General features: G+C 58.0%; 3 protein-coding genes across 5 annotated transcripts in view; 1 reads left to right on the top strand and 2 right to left on the bottom strand.

Moving 5' to 3' along the window:
- Positions 1 to 4088, bottom strand: part of TTC16 (tetratricopeptide repeat domain 16) — a 12896-nt gene extending 8808 nt beyond the window's left edge. Inside the window, exons 1-6 of the mRNA XM_015594300.2 lie at positions 3941 to 4088; positions 3008 to 3174; positions 2596 to 2686; positions 2281 to 2424; positions 1145 to 1245; positions 916 to 1045 (exon numbers count right to left, since the gene is read on the bottom strand). Coding sequence (XP_015449786.1) covers positions 916 to 1045; positions 1145 to 1245; positions 2281 to 2424; positions 2596 to 2686; positions 3008 to 3174; positions 3941 to 3970 — 663 coding nt within the window. The 5' untranslated portion in view covers positions 3971 to 4088. The remainder of the gene's footprint in view (positions 1 to 915; positions 1046 to 1144; positions 1246 to 2280; positions 2425 to 2595; positions 2687 to 3007; positions 3175 to 3940) is intronic.
- A 157-nt stretch (positions 4089 to 4245) lies between these two features.
- On the top strand, positions 4246 to 8835 carry PTRH1 (peptidyl-tRNA hydrolase 1 homolog). 3 transcript variants are annotated; one of them, XM_006917987.3, is made up of 5 exons: positions 4246 to 4586; positions 4960 to 5179; positions 5441 to 5540; positions 5684 to 5729; positions 5833 to 8835. In XM_006917987.3, the coding sequence occupies exons 1-5, from the start codon at positions 4368 to 4370 to the stop codon at positions 6013 to 6015; spliced, it is 768 nt and encodes a 255-aa protein (XP_006918049.2). In that variant the 5' UTR covers positions 4246 to 4367; the 3' UTR covers positions 6016 to 8835. The 3 variants fall into 3 exon arrangements, with proteins under 3 accessions (XP_006918049.2, XP_015449785.1, XP_015449784.1); XM_015594299.2 differs by having other exon boundaries at positions 5805 to 6018; XM_015594298.2 differs by lacking the exon at positions 5441 to 5540 and having other exon boundaries at positions 5805 to 8835.
- CFAP157 (cilia and flagella associated protein 157) lies at positions 6417 to 11726 on the bottom strand. Its single transcript, XM_006917986.3, has 8 exons — positions 11495 to 11726; positions 9889 to 10160; positions 9055 to 9208; positions 8329 to 8596; positions 7849 to 7979; positions 7481 to 7631; positions 6916 to 7082; positions 6417 to 6756 (listed from the first exon to the last, which is right to left on the bottom strand). Exons 1-8 carry the CDS (start codon positions 11656 to 11658, stop codon positions 6432 to 6434), a joined length of 1632 nt encoding a protein of 543 aa, XP_006918048.1. The 5' UTR covers positions 11659 to 11726; the 3' UTR covers positions 6417 to 6431.
- Between the last annotated feature and the right edge of the window lie 3269 nt (positions 11727 to 14995).

The raw sequence follows: 14995 nt of genomic DNA, 5'->3' as shown, positions 1-14995 counted from the left end.
ACTCCCTGCTCCTTCCTCTTCTGTCCCAGCTCCCAGGCACCAGGCCAAGCTAGAACACCGTTCTGGATCCCTCCCTCCCCTCATGGCCTCCACCCTCAGTCAGTCTCTGATCCTCACATCCAAGGACAGTGAACAGCCTGCTTCTTGCCCATCCTCCCCCTGGCTCCTTCACTCCCTCCTCTTCTGCTGGATGGGACCTAGCCTCCTCCACAGGCTTCCAGCCTCCAGACTTGTCCCCTCCAGCCCACACTTCCCCTGGCAGCCAGAAGGATCTTTCAAAAGCCCACTGCCCTGGGGAGCACCCTTTGGAGGCTCCCGCTGTCTCCAGGAAGAAATCAGGGGCGTCCTGTGTTCATAAGGCCTTGCCCAATGCCTTTCCATACCTGCAGTCCCCTCTTCCCTTGTGACCCCAAGTTTCCCTTGTCCCTAAGCCGTTCCCTGTACTGTCTGTCCTCATGTCCAAGCCAGGGGTGCACCAGTTGGAGGTGCTTAGTAAATGTTCATTGAGACAAATAAGAAAAGGAAGGGAGGAGGAAGGGCCGCCTTGTCTAGCGGATCTCAGACGCTACTTCATACACTCATGAAATGTTTCTTCACATAATTATCTGCTGAGGGACGTCTCCCCCGGGCTGTGAGTTCTGTGAGGGCCGTGATGGCATGGGTCTCCCACCTTGTGGTTTCCAGGGGCCAGCACAAGCCTGGTACAGAGCCAAGGCTGAGTGATAATCGAACTACTTGACTGGGCAGCTCAGTAGTCAGTACTGGTCAGGGCCTCTGCCCAGATGCCTCCACCACACCGTGCGGATGTGGCTTCTGGGCTGACTGATGGCCTAGATGCCTCTTATAATCTCAGGGCATGCTGTGGGAACCCCAGCTGGGAGGAGGGACACCCCCTGCCTGCCCTCCCTGCTCTACCTTCTGGAAGAAGTTATAGAGCCTGGCCCGGAGCATGTAGACATCGGCATTGGTTGTGCCACGGTTCACCTCCTTAGTGACAAGTGAGAGGCAGTCGCGATGCTGCTTGAGGGCCAGGAGACAGGTCATGCTGAGGACAGAGGGCAAAGGTGCTCTGTCTGTGAGGTGAGAGAGACAAGCAGGGGCTACTGGAGAACACAGGTTGGAAGGATGCAAATGGGGCACTCACCATCGGTAACGGAAGCAGGATTTCTCGGGCTGGAGCTCACAGGCTTGCAAGAAGATGTTCAGGGCATCCTGAAAGGCACACTGCTCAAACAGGCACTGGCCCTGGGGACACAAAGGGCAGTCACTTCTGTTTGCATCCCCAGACTGGCAGTACCCATGACAGGGTCTGGGCAACACTGGGGTGGAAGGGGAAAGAGACAAGACACGGGGACACAGAGATGGGGAGAGATACAGAGTTGGGGAGAGACAGCACAAGGCAGTGAGAAATACACAGGTGGCAAGAGACAGCAATACGGAGACCCAGGAACAAAGAGAAAGGGAAAATCAGGGAGGTAGATGGGAACAGCAGAGCTAACGGTAACAGGCTCCAGCCTGATGGGGCTCCAGGTGCCTGAGTCCTGTGTGAAGAACCTGAACTTGGTATCTCACTGGTGATAATTAGCACCCCCTCTTTTAGATGAGAGAACTGAGGCTCAGAGAGGTGAAGTAACTTCCCCAAGGTCACACAGGTAGTGCCAGTACTGGATTCAGGACTCCAACGGACAGACTAAGCATGTGGTTTGAGTGCCCCAAATGTTTCAAGAATTGAATAATTATTGACATTAAAAACAAAGATATTAAATTGTCAAAATGGCATTTTATGGTTCCATACTGTTTTTATTTTGAATTGCCAATGTGAGGGCGCCATGACCTTTTTAGTGCTTAGAGCCTCTAGACTCTAGGTCTGTGTTGTCCAATACAATAGCCACAAGCTTCATGTGGCTATATGAATTTAATTAAAATGAAATACAACTTAAAAATTAGTTCCTCAGTCACACTTGCCACATTTCAAGGGCTCAACAGTTCCATGGGACTAATGGCTACCAGACTGGACAGTGTTCAGCAGAGCACTGTCATTGTCACAGAAAGTTCAATGATGTTGCAAAATTTTACCCAGCCCTGGCAGTAAACCAACTCGAGAGGTGGGAGAAGTCATGAGAGGGGCAGCAGGTGGTGACACAGACACAGGGACAAGGAGGTCCACAGGGAGTCAGAACTAGTCCCGGGAGCAAGGAAAGTCCCCGGAGTTGGAGGGAGAGTCAGCAGGCCCAAGTGTGGGGTGGGTGCCTTGTGTGGGCCTGGGGCAGCCCTAGGCACCTGCAGGTAAAGCACAAAGGTGAGCCGCTCCAGGTATTTGGTGTTCTCTGGCTGGAAGGAGTAGGCCCTGCGCAGGTTCTGGACAGCCGAGGAGAAGTCGCAGAGCTGGATGTAGGCTTCGGCTCTTAAGGCGTAGAAGTCTACCTGGGGAGAGGGGTCCCAGGCTGCTGTCGCCTCCCCACAGTCCACCCTGAGGCTTGACACTGTTACCAGTAGGGACTTGGTGGCCCTAAGAGGATGGGCCTGGCAGGTGCAACAGTGAGGGGGAAGTGTGTGCCAGAGCCTGTCTGGGCCCACCCAAACCCTTCCCCTCACCAGCTGGGAGTCCAGGTGGAGGGCGCGGGAGAAGAACAGCACAGCCAACTCCCAGTCTTCTTTCTCCAAGCACTGATGGCCTTGCTGGTAGCTGTGGGGGCAGGGGGCACAGGCAGAGGGGCGGGCCCTGACTTTGACCAGCCCAGGGCATACGGCTAGGGCTGTGGGAGTGGGTGGGTGGGGGTGCTTGGGTGGAGACACAGGAGGGGTAGACAGAGATGCGGGGAGGAGGCTGGCATTGCTGGCGTTCATCTAGGCCAGCAGCCTTTCATCAGCTGAGGTGGAGGAGCCCTATTACACAGGTGAGTTCACTGAAGCCCAGGGAGGGAGAGCAACTGGCCCAAGGCTGCATGACATATCAATGGCCGTACAGGGTGGGAACCTGAGACCCCGGGGCAAGGTAGTCACTCACTACTCCCTGACTTTGCGGGGTACTGTTGACCCAGTGACCTCTGGTCCTATATCATCAGTGGTCCAGAACACCTGGCTGGTCCCAAAGATGCGCTGTAGGGTCTCCTTTGGGGCTGGAGTCACCCATGGCTTTGGGATGTGCTGTGAGGGAGTCTGGTAAAGAGGATCCTAGAACCAAGGGACAGCATGCTGGAGCAGGCCTCAGGGATGACTGCCCCCCCCCACCCCCTACAAACACACGCTCACTCTCTTCAAGTATTTTACAGGATGGAAGAGGGGTGGCAATGAGGCCTGGTAGGAGGCACAATCTGGGGTCTGGTGGCACTCCCAGCCCCATTCCCCTTGGGGATGTCCCAACCTCTCTCTCTCCAGTCCTGTTTCCTCCTGTGGTCAAGGTTCTCATGCTCACACTGCCTTCTGCTCTCCTTCCGGTCCTCCTCAGCTCCCACCTCCACCTACTGACACCCAAAACTCTAATATTAGTCTCCGGCTCAGGCCCTGCCCCAAGCTGCAGGTCCCAGGGTCCTGTAGCCACTAGTATTTCCTGTGGGACTCTCACGCCCAGCAGGCCAAACTGAGCACCTCACCTGACTTCTGCCCCAGCTTTCCCACCTCGGTGAGTTCACCTTCTCTGCCAGCCAGAGACTTACGTCCCATTAGTCCTCAAGTCCTGTCCGTCCCACTTCCTAAAGATCTCTTAGATCCCTCCTCTTCTCCCACCTCGTCTGGGTCAATGCCATCTCTGCCAGGACACCAGTTCCAGCCACTCCTCTGACCTCCCCACAGGCCACAAGTCCCAAGCCCTTTGTTCTCTGTACAGCAACCTGGGACTTTGCTGAATTGCACAACTGATCCTGCCTCTCCGGTACTTAAAACCTTTCCTGTGAACTCAGTCTCAGTCTCTTCTCCCTCGACTCTCTGCCTGTGCTTTCACCTCCTCCAGCACTTCTCTGGAGTCTGTCATAAGGCCCCTTCCAGGTGGATCTCCAGGTCTGAGTTGGCTCCCTCGCGACTCTCATCCTTCCTTGACGTTGCTAGGCAGCATCTCCACGACGCCCACAGGCTCCGCCCCTCTGGCCACGCCTCTGGGATCCAAGGGCTGTTTGCGCAGGACCGAGGGTAGCAAACTTACTACCTGGGGAAGCTGAGACCACGGAAGGAAAAAGACTTGCCGGGTTTCCGCCACGAGGCAGGACCATTGCGGGGACCAAAGGAAGACTCCCTCCTCCTAGTCTGGAGGTCAAGCAAGGGCTCTGTGAGTCCCACAACAAACCTCGCCGGGACACAGTGACGCCACACCACGGAATGCACGCGGACGCCCAGATACGGCTGCCGCCCTGCCACTTCCGCCCCTCAGAAACATGGCGACCCCGGGGCCCGCCCTGGATTGGACGCTGGCGGCCGCCCCCGGACAGATGGCGATCGCTATTGGCCGAGGGCTGGATGACGTCAGGGGCGGGGTCGGGGCTCAGAATGGGAGCAGCATGCCGCCTCCCGGCCTCTTGCACGCCGGGCTGTGGCTGAGTCGCGCCATGAGCCGGTGCGTTTTGGAACCCCGGCCTCCGGGGAAGCGGTGGCTGGTGAGTGGAGTGGAGGGCGGCGACGTAGAGGCTCCGGGATCCTAGCTCCAGTTTTGCCATTGTCTCCGGGCAGCCTCCCAAATTCCTTGTCTCAGATTTCTTATCTGGAAATGGGTCCAATACTCCGACGGGCCCCAAACTTCCAGTAACTCCGCTCCTGCACCAGGGCGCCCTGCCTGCCCAGCCCGCGGGGCGCCAGTTTCCACTCAGCCTTCTGGAGCCTCCAGGGTTTCTTTCTAGGCCCCTTCTTCACGCCCCTTTCCCACTCCGGTCCTGCTCTCCGTTTCCCTCCTCTGCTTTGGGTCCCAGGGGGCATTGTGAGATAGAGGGTGGCAGAGTTGTCGGACCTCGGTTTCCTCGGTGCCGCCCGCAGGTGGCCGGCCTAGGGAACCCTGGACTGCCCGGCACGCGACATAGCGTGGGCATGGCGGTGCTGGGGCAACTGGCACGGCGGCTGGGTGTGGCGGAGAGCTGGGCGCGCGACCGCCGCTGCGTCGCCGACCTCGCCCTGGCCTCGCTCGGGGATGCCCAGCTGGTCCTGCTCCGGCCACGGCGGCTCATGAATGCCAACGGGCGCAGCGTGGCCCGGGCCGGTGAGTTGAGGGCACCAGGGGTGGGCCGGCCGGCGGGGAGGGCGCAGGGGCCAGAGGGAATTCTGGGCTGCTGCAGACCCGTTCACCTCCAGGTGCCTGTTGAGCTCCAGTTGCTGCATGGCCTTCGGTATTGTGGGAGCCTCAGTTTCTTTATATGTGAAGTGGGGTTAATTTCGGCGCCTCCTTGTGGGAGCCCTGAATTGGGACAACGCTCCCTGGGCAGATGGGCAGTAACCAGGGCCACCGTTTCCCTGTGCCAAGCGGAGCTGTTCGGGCTGACTGCTGAGGAGGTCTACCTGGTGCATGATGAGCTGGACAAGCCCTTGGGGAAACTGGCTCTGAAGCTAGGGGGAAGCGCCAGGTGAGGCCTTAAGCCAATGCGGGTGGGATAGGGAAGCTGGCATCCTTGTTGGAGTGGGGTGGGGTGCTCTGACTCCAGCCTGGGCTGAGAGGGGTAAAGGCGCTGACCCAAGGAAGTTCTGACTGCTTCTCGTATCCTTTAAGGGGCCACAATGGAGTTCGTTCCTGCATTACCTGCCTCAACTCCAGTGTGAGTCCACCCCTCTGTCCTGCTCTGGGTCTGGTGAGATGGGATGGCATGGGGTCCCAACACTCCTCACCAAAGCTCCCTGGAACTGCCTACTCCCCAACAGGCAATGCCTCGGCTGCGGGTGGGCATAGGGCGCCCGACGCACCCTGACGCAGTGCAGGCGCACGTGCTGGGCTCCTTCTCCTCTGCGGAGCAGGAGCTGCTCCCTCCGCTGCTGGAGCGTGCCACCGACCTTCTCTTGGACCACATCCGCCAGCGAAGCCAGGGGCCCTTATCAGGCACCTGACACCAGTGGACATGGCTGCCTGCCTGACTGCCATGCCCACGCACCCAGCCACATCCACAGAGGTGCCATGCCAACCTGTGGTACCACTTTTTATATATCTCTTTTCTGGGCTGTTCCAGGCCTCCTGTGGATTAAAGGGGGGACTGGGGCCTGATTGGTCCATTTCTGGGAGTGGGGGGTTGGTCTTCTCTGTGTCTTACTTGGAAAGTAGGGAAACTTCAGGAAGACTAAGCTTTTTGAATCTTTTTGTAGAACCAGAGGTGTGGATCTGTAAGATTAAAGATGCCAGCTTGGAAGCTGAGGCCTCCTTGGGGTTCCTACCCCTCCCACGCCTATGGAAGAGTGGCCCAGCAAGCCCCTCTCCCAGGGACTGTGTGCGCATGCCTGAGCCCACTGAGGCCTTGCCGCGCCTTTCTTCAGCCCATTTTACAGATGGGGAAATGGAGGCTTAGAGAGGTCCAGCCACATCCCCCCAGGTGCTGTGTGGCCGCACTGGGATCTACACCCAGGGCTGGCTGCCATCTTGCTGTCATTGGGTCCCCAGGCGCTCTCACCTCAGTGCCGCTGTGTGTGTGGAAGGCTCCCACACGGGTGGTGCGCGAGAGCAGCCTGAGGTCCTCGGGGTTGGGTGGGATGTGGGTCCGTCGAGGCACCAGGCCCAGGTCCCCCAGTTGGTAGGGCGTGATGTTGGACAGCTGCTGCAGCAGAGAACCCATCTTGGATGGCTGGGCGCTGGACCGGCTGCGGGGAGGGGGCTAGTGTCATCACGACTTTGTTCCATAGATGAGAAAGCTGAGGTTGAGAAAGGCTTTGGGGACCCCGAATTCTAGCTCAGGGTCACTGAGGACAGCCCTTGGACAAGTCCGATAGCTACTTCTGAGGTCACACAGGGTCACTCACCTCTCCTTGGTTGAGCCACGGGGCTGGCTGTCTTTGTGGGGACAAGGAACCAGCTGGAGGCTTAGGACCATGGCTGAGCTGAGCATGGCCAGCAGCTGCTGCAGCATCTCCTTGCGCTGCAGCTGGAACACTACATCGAAGTCGCCGTCCTCTCCTTCCGGTTGCATCTGCCGGTGCGGAGGCGGGGGGTGGGGGATGGGCCCGTGGGGATCAGGTCCTCCGCGGCCCCAACACCCACCGCTGGGAAACTCCAGCTCCAGTGCCTGTATTTGTGAAGTGTTCCCTGGCTGTGGTGGGGTATCTATTCTCCACATAGGAAGACTGAGGCCCGAGGCCTTCCAGGGCCTCAGAGGACTCCATCCAGGTCCTTTGAGACTTTGGAGGGATCTTCGAAGTGCAGAATCAGAAAAAGATAGACTTGCCAGGAGTCTCTCAGGGGAAAGTCGGGGGCGCTGCTGGCCCTGGCCCTGGCCCGGCCTTCTCCGCGTGACTCACTTATCACTGAGCACCTTCTATCCTCGGCCTGCTGCCTCTTGCCCCCCACTTTCACCCACTTGCAGTTCACCTGCAGCATGCTCCGTAGGAAGGAGGTGGCTTGGCCCAGAGCCGTCTCCAGACTTGCCCGAACCTTCTGCTCCTCGGTCAGCTCCTGCTGTAGCCGCTGCACCTTAGCCTGCTGCCGCTCCAGCTGCACGCTCAGCTGGTCTCTCTGGCTCCTGGCTCCGGGGTCAGACGAGTCAGCCACCTCCCTGCCCCAGGGCAGTGGGCCCTGCCATTTCTCTTTAGCCCACAGGGGTCCTCATCCAGCCTCAGGCCTCAGCCTGTTTGACAGAGGAAGCCTCAAGGCACCTCTAGAGAAGGGAAGTCACTGGCCTGTGTCCTGTGGCCCTAAAGGGATGGGCTCCCGCCCTGCCCCCACCACTTGCCCCTCACCTCAGTGCCTCCGCGTCCTGCTGCAGCTGCAGGAGGCTCTGCTCCAGGTTGCTTTGCAAAAGGCGCAGCTGCTCAGCCTCCACTTTGCTGTGCTGCTGCTCATGGCACTTCTCCGTCAGCATGACAATGATCTGCAGGTGCGGGCAGGTGGCCATGCCCTGGGCCCACTGTGGGCCCTCAGCCAGCCCCGCTCCCCCAGCTCCAGACTCGGCCAGGGCTCTGGACAGCAGCTGGGCAGAGCGCCCAGCCCTCCGGGAGTGGGCTCCGCTTCCACGAGTTATGGGGGCTTTAAACCAAATAAAGAAAAACTAGGGCCAGCACCCCAGAGCCACTACATGGAGGGTCCCCGACCTCTCACTGCTGCTTCCCTCGTAACCTGGCTCCAGCTTGGGTCCTGCGTTTGCCCTGAGGGCAGGGCCCCTAGGGTTCCCTCCTGCTTTATGTGTCAGACACCCTGTGATGAAGGTCTGGCTGGCACACCTTCTGGTGGCCTCTGCTGTGCCTGGCCATGATCTCCTTGGCGTCTTCCAGCAGCTCCAGCTGTCTGCACAGCTTGTCCTGGGCGCACTTGAGCTGCTCATTCTCCCGCAACAGCTGCATGCCGTGCTGGGAGACCCTGGACAGCTGCAGGCTCATGCTGTTGTTCTCCAGGATGGCCCGCTTTGTCGTGTCCCACATCTGGCTCGTGGTCACCTTGCGGAACTCAGTGGCCACCAGGTTCACACGCTGGATGATCTCCTTCTTCAATCTAGCCAAGATGGGTGGGAGCGAGAGGCGTTGGGCAGAGTGGGCACAGGCCTCAGGCACCCACCCTTCCTATGTGGGGGGGTCCCCAGTGCACCTAGAGCCACCTCTCCACTCCTGCCCCAGGAGGGGAGGGGCCGCAGGCATGGGGCTTTTCACTGTAGACCTTTGTACCTTTGGAATTGTAAACCAAATCACTGTATTATTAAAGATGATTTAAGTCACAAAACGTGGCAAAAGGAAGTTCAGGGACTCTCCAGTGCTGGCTGGCGTGAGGACCGGAGTGGGAGCTCGTTTATTTTCTCCCGCCCTCCATAAATCAACAAGGATTCTGAGGAGCAGTGGGTGGGGGAGTCGGTAGGCGAGTGCGGTCCCCCCGCCGCCCCAGTTAGAAGCCAGCAGAAGTCTGAAGACGGCGTGCCTGGCCCCACTGACGAAGGCTCCCAGCACCCGCCTGCCCACCTGTCCTTGTCCAGCACCGACTTCTTCTCCAGGTTGTACACGTAGTCCTTGTATTCACTCTCCTGCCTTCGCAGCTGGTCCTCCAGTGACGCGAATTTCTCCGTGAGCTCCTCTTTCTGCAGCCGGAACTCCTCCAGGGCTGCCAGCTTCCCCCCTGCCCCACCACAGGGCACAGGCCTGGTGAGGGGCCGCCTGGGGCGGGGCAGGGCCCGGTGGCAGGGAGGCCCTTGCGCGATACCCCTCCCGCCCCATGTCCTCTTGCCCTGCCTACGGTTCCCGATTCAGTAGGGTCAGACACCCGTCCCTACACCCAGTCCTGCCCACCTTTGTTGCCTTAGTCTGGAAAGCTCTCTCTTCCCCTCCTCTAATCTTATCCAGGTTCTGCCTCCCCTGAGAACCTCCCTTGACACTGGCCTCCATTCCCCTCTATGAAAGTGATGGTGACTACAGCTACTCAGTTTGAACACCTTCTCTGTTCCCGGCACTCATGCTGTCATTAAGCCTCAAAACAACCCTTGCCAGCTGAGTGACCTTGGCCAAAGACACTTCACCTTCTTGAGATGCTCTCTCCCCTACCAACGGGGGTGCCAGGATTTTCTGCCCTGTGGGATTGCTGGGACAGTGACGGAAGATAATGCGTGGAGAGCAGCACATGGCTGTTGCTCCAGGTAGATGTGTTATTCCCATTTCTCAGGTAACAGGGTCAGGGACAAGTGCTCACCCAAGGCCACAGAGGTAATCAGTGGTAGAGTCAGGACTTGAGCCCAAAGAGCCCAAAGAGCCAGAGCCTTGGAATCCCTGTCCCCATGGCGTGTGCCCTCAGTCCCCGCTCACCGAGGATAATGTTCTCTGTGGTGAGCTGGTCCTTGGTCTCCTGGAACTCATGGCGGACCTGGGCCAGCTGTGCCTCAAAAGCATCCTTCTCCATCTCCTTGGCCAGCTGCAGGCTTTGGAGCTGCTCATTGAGGTCAGTGATCTCATCCACCCGCTGGTTGAGCGTCCGCTTGAGGAAGGCCACAATCTCCTTTTTGTTGTTGGCCAGCTGCTCAAACTCCTGGCGGAACAGCTTCTCCTGCACAGCCAGCTCATCCCACTTCCGCTGGTACCTGAGGCGAGGGCCGGGCAGAGGTCCAGGGGTCTGGGTGAGCCAGGCCTCCGGTCCTCAGGACCCACCCCCAGAGGGGCATTTGAGGCTCCTCACGGTTGGAATCCAGCCTCCTCTCCCCCTGGTCTGCACTCACAACCACAGCCAGCCCTTCTGCCTTAACGTTCATTGCATCACTGGATGGGAGTTCCATGAGGGCAGGGCCTTTGTTTATTATGCTCACAGCCGTGTCCCCCACCACCGAGGACAGGCCCTGGTACGCAGTAGGTACTCAGTGTGTATTTGTTGAATTCTCACAGCAACCCATAAGGAAGTAGCTACTATGATGCTTATACCCATTTTACAGATGAAACGCAGGCCCAGAAGGAAGAAGAAACTCCTAGGTAGTAAATGGCAAAACTGGAACTTGAGTCCAGTCGGTCTGACTCCAGAGTTGAGGCTCTTAACTGCAAAGCTTCCTGCTGCGATCAGCCAGCTCTACCCACCGTCACTGCCACACTTTGCAGTCCCAAACCTTTGCACATGCTGTCTTCCTTACTCATCCACCGAGTTACCTCCTCGGTGGCGCCTTCTTGACCCTGAGCCACATTTGTGACCCTCTCTGGTGCCCTCCTGTAGGCTGGCCCTTGTCCCACTTGGTGGTTGAGACCTGATGTGTCTAGTCCTCCACTTGGCAGACCCCTGAACCTCATTCACCGCTGTGCTCTTGGGGCCTGGCAGAGGGGCTTTGCAAATAGCAACCACAAAATAATGACCTCCCAGATGCATTTTTCTCAAATATATTCAGTCTGGTCTCAGCTTGAGGGAAGCTTGTGAGTTTTTAAAGTATCACATAATTGATTATTGGTAGCCAATGGAATAGTTGGTAGGAGTTATTTGGAAAGATGTTTTATTTCATAATTTGCTCAACCAGCATCTTTTGCATGGCTGCTGCATGCAGGGCGCTGCAGGGCTTTGTGGAGCCAGGAAGCAGCCTGACGTAGAGAATTCAGAGGGGCTGGGGCTCCCATTCTGGTACTTTCTGGGGGTGACTTCCCTTCTCTGAGCCTCAGTCCCCCCACCTGTGCAATGGGAATGAGGTCAAGACCTCTCTCGTGGGACTGTTTCGAGGACACAGTGAACACCAGCACAGGCCCCACCTGGCACACACAAAGGACTTGGCATTAGCTGTGAGCATCTGCGACATCATCTGGGGATGAACCACGGCCTCCTCGTCACCAAAGGGGTTTGTCTTGAAAGAGTTAGAGAACGCCCCCCACCCCGACGAAGCCTGCACAGTGCCAGCTGGGAGTGGAGCTTCCGCAGGGCAGGACCAGCCCCCTGCCGCCCACGCACCGGGCCAGCCTGTCCTCCAGGTCGCGGATCTGGATGTGGTAGAACTCCCGCATCTCCTCGGCTGAAAGCATGTCCATGGCCACGCCAGGATCCTTCTTGCCACCTTTCTTCTTCTTGACCTCCTGCTCCTTGGCCCCCTTGTTTGCCTTCTTCTTGGGAGCCATGGCTGGCAGCCACTGCTACTCCAGGGCCCCTTTAAGAGGTCAGGTGGTTGCTAAGGAAGTTGGTCTTATACATAGCAACAAACTGAGGGAATGAGGCAAGGCTTAAAGGGACCCTGTCCTCTTCCTGGCAAGACTGGGCACTGGCAAATGGCCTTTGCCTCCGAGGCTGACAGCACCACAGAGGCCCTAGGCTGGGGTGTCCCAGGCCATGGCGTCTCAGAGACCAGGACACCAGGCTCTCCGGGCAATCTTTTGGGCCCTGGGAGACCCCTCCTTCCCCTAATGTGAATATCTGATATCAGAGTTGATCAAAGCCCTAGAAACCACCACTCTGCCCTTCTGTACCCATTAGAGGGGGTATCTTCCCCAGAGCGCCCCAGGACCAGAAGCCGGTCATATGGCCCCCAGGCCGAGGAGCCCCCACCCTGAGGCTTCCGAGGCTGGCTTAATCCTTTGGTGATGCAGCTTACACGGCGGAAACCACCCTCTCGGTTCACCCGAAGCAGGGTAGGGAGGCGGCACGGAACCATACTGAGGTCCCAGGACGTCCCAGTCCAGAGGCTGGCTCGGTTTTCCATAAGGCTCAGTGGAGGTGTTCCATATGCCCCACACTGACTCAGCAAACGAAGGGCCACTCTGTAGCTTTGGCCTGGGGTGGCAGCATCCTAGGGGTGGGGGCGGTATGTGTCCAGCTGGTAGATGCCTTGAATAGCAGCCACGTGCCCCAACCAGCCTCTGGCCTCTCCATGCTCCATCTCCCGCCTTCCTCTTCAGCGGGCTGAGCCTGTATTCCCATTACGTACGCCCAGTGCATGTGGCCCAGGCACTTCCTGGGACAGTGGCAGGTCCTCTTCATCCCTTTTGCCCCGGGCTTGGCAGTTAACAAGAGATGATGCAATCCATCCTGAGTGTCTCTGATGACTGGACAAGGGGAAGCTCAGTATTACTTCAGTATCTGAGGCTGATTTAAGTGGCTAGATCCTTGCAGAGGTATCGAGATGTGGAGGGGTCAGAAACACAGGTGTTTTGTCAGGGAGGCAGATTGGAGCAGTGGTTGGTTAAAAGTGGGCTCAGATTTGTCTGCCCAGGACTGTGGACAGGGTGACACAGGCCGCAGAAGAGAGAGAACTTGCCCAGTGCCCAAGACTTGGAGTCAATAGGGGGCCTGCCCCTCCAGCCCAAAGCAATGGCCCCACTCCAGCAGGATATTGCCCTCTATCTGACCTGAGTGGCTCCCCCCTCAAGAACCTAGCCCAGGCAAAAGATCCCCATGGTGCCCGCCCCCCACACACACTGCCCCCAGCTGCCTCTCCTGACTCATGCCTCCTGGGTTTCTACCTTTCTACCTGCGGCCCATCTCAGAGGGTAGCTCTGAATCTCCAGCCCGAGGGGACGGCACGGGCCAGCAGCCCCTCAGGTTGCTTGGAGCCCATGGCAGGTGTCAGCTTTGGGACTGTTAGCACCAGGGTTGCTCCTGGGGGTCAGGGCCAGGCTTATAAATGTGGCTGCAGTCACGCGGCAAGAGTGACCAGCTGGACTTGCAGGCCAGCCGTCCAGGTGTGGTGGCGGGGATGGGGATGCCACAGGTCGGAGGATATCCTGTTCTGGAGTTTGTTTGGAGATCCTCTCCAAAGCCCCCTATTCTGGGACCACCGGCCATCCCCAGCCCCAGTGACATCATCTCATTGCTGCTTTTCGAACTGCCCGTGTGTCCTACACTGGGGATGGTGGTGGTGGGCCCAGAGCCGCTGGAGCTGCTGGACTTTGTGGTCTGGGTCTTCTGGGAGGAGTCAGTTCAGCACACTCAGCCCGGCCGACTGGTGCCTCAGCCCAGGGCAGTGGCGGTGGGCTGGGGCACTGCCACCTGTGGGAGGCTCTGGAGGGAAGAAAGCCATCCCTGCCCTCTGAGGGGACAGGGAGGCCAGGCATCATTAACCTGCCGGACGCCTTGCCCATCTCTATGGGGCACATAACAGAGATTCATTCATCCAAGGTGTGTGATAAAATACTACCCCCCTCCCACTCCCCCGGCCCGCAGTGTGAGCTCATGAGGACCCAGGCTGTCTTGTTCGTGACTGAATCCCCAGAGCCTAGGATGAAAGTTGGCACATAGCGGGGCTGGAGGTTGAGTTCAATAACCAGCGGCCAGTGATTTAATCAGCCCCGCCCACTTGGTGAAGCCTCCATAAACACTCCTAAACCACGGGGCTTGGGAGCTTCCAGGTTGGTGAACACATTGAGGTGTTGGCAGGGTGGTGTGCCTGGGGGGGACATGGAAGCTCTGGGCCACCCCCACCCCTATACCTTGCCCCATGCAGCTCTTCCATTTGCCTGTTCCTGAGTTGGATTCTTTATAATAAACCAGCAACGGAAAGTAAAGTGCTTTCCTGAGTTCCGTAAGTTGTTCCTGTGATGATCAAACATGTGGAGGGGGTCATGGGAACCCTCAAATTCATAGTCAGCTGGGCAGAAGCATGGATAGCCTGAGCACCCCATTGGCGGCTGGCATCTGAAGTGGGGGTACTTTTGTGGGACTGAGCCCTTGATCTGTGGGGACTGAGTAGTTAGTGTCACAACTGACGTGAGCCAGTGGCTGCCCAGTTGGTGTCAGAGACCTGGAGGAACAGTGTGAAAAAGCAACATGTATTTGGTGTCAGAAGATAACGTATGCTCGCTCTTCCTCCCAGTTGTGTCATGGACGTTTTTCCTGGGGTGCACTACTCTGGGTAGGTGTGATCAAGAAGACGGGGGGCTCCCCCTCCTCCCAGCAACTAGTCTGGGGCTACAGTTTTACCCCGGGAGGGGCAGGCTGCTGGCCTTTCTCATCCTGTCCAGCCCCGTGCTGCAGAATCTCTAGTCCAAGCAAGGCCCACAGAGAGGACTTCCCCACACAGACCCCCCTGGAGGGTGGAAGCTCTATCCAGATGCGGCGGGGTGAGAATGCTTGGACCCTGGTGGCCCCCACCTTGGCTAGCTCAAAGGGTGGAGGTTCTACATTGTGGAGGCAAGCTGAGACCAGGCACTGCCAGCCCCGAGAGCCTGGTGTCACGCTGGGAAAAGTAGGTCTCACCCCCGGCTTGGGTGCAGGGTTTATGGGTTCCGCTCTGGGGAAAGACAGCTGTAAAGGCAAAGAACTCTAGATCTCTGCCTGAGGGAGCTGATGACTTGGATCAGAACTCTGAAAACGCCATGTCTTAGGGTGTCGTCAACACCACTGGAGATCTTGGTAGAGAGTAATTAAGAGGGGGCTGGTAGCTCCACGACACAAGCAAAATGGCTGAGCAGCAAGTTTAATAGAGAACCAGGGCAAGAGACAGCCAAGAGGAGACCCCCCACT

This window comes from Pteropus alecto, unplaced genomic scaffold (assembly GCF_000325575.1).
Source record: "Pteropus alecto unplaced genomic scaffold, ASM32557v1 scaffold67, whole genome shotgun sequence".
Classification (NCBI taxonomy): domain Eukaryota; kingdom Metazoa; phylum Chordata; class Mammalia; order Chiroptera; family Pteropodidae; genus Pteropus; species Pteropus alecto.
This window is presented reverse-complemented; position numbering and strand designations above follow the sequence as displayed.

Bases quoted from the DNA above. Each gene is read 5' to 3' on its own strand.
- PTRH1 (XM_006917987.3), top strand. From the start codon at position 4,368: ATGGCGACCCCGGGGCCCGCCCTGGATTGGACGCTGGCGGCCGCCCCC. The intron at 5,541-5,683 runs GTGAGGCCTTAA...GTATCCTTTAAG, and splicing joins AAGCTAGGGGGAAGCGCCAG to GGGCCACAATGGAGTTCGTT. The intron at 5,730-5,832 runs GTGAGTCCACCC...ACTCCCCAACAG, and splicing joins TTACCTGCCTCAACTCCAGT to GCAATGCCTCGGCTGCGGGT.
- CFAP157 (XM_006917986.3), bottom strand. From the start codon at position 11,658: ATGGCTCCCAAGAAGAAGGCAAACAAGGGGGCCAAGGAGCAGGAGGTC. The intron at 9,209-9,888 runs GTGAGCGGGGAC...GTGGTGGGGCAG, and splicing joins CACAGAGAACATTATCCTCG to GGGGGAAGCTGGCAGCCCTG. The intron at 8,597-9,054 runs GTGGGCAGGCGG...CATCTTGGCTAG, and splicing joins TCGGTGCTGGACAAGGACAG to ATTGAAGAAGGAGATCATCC.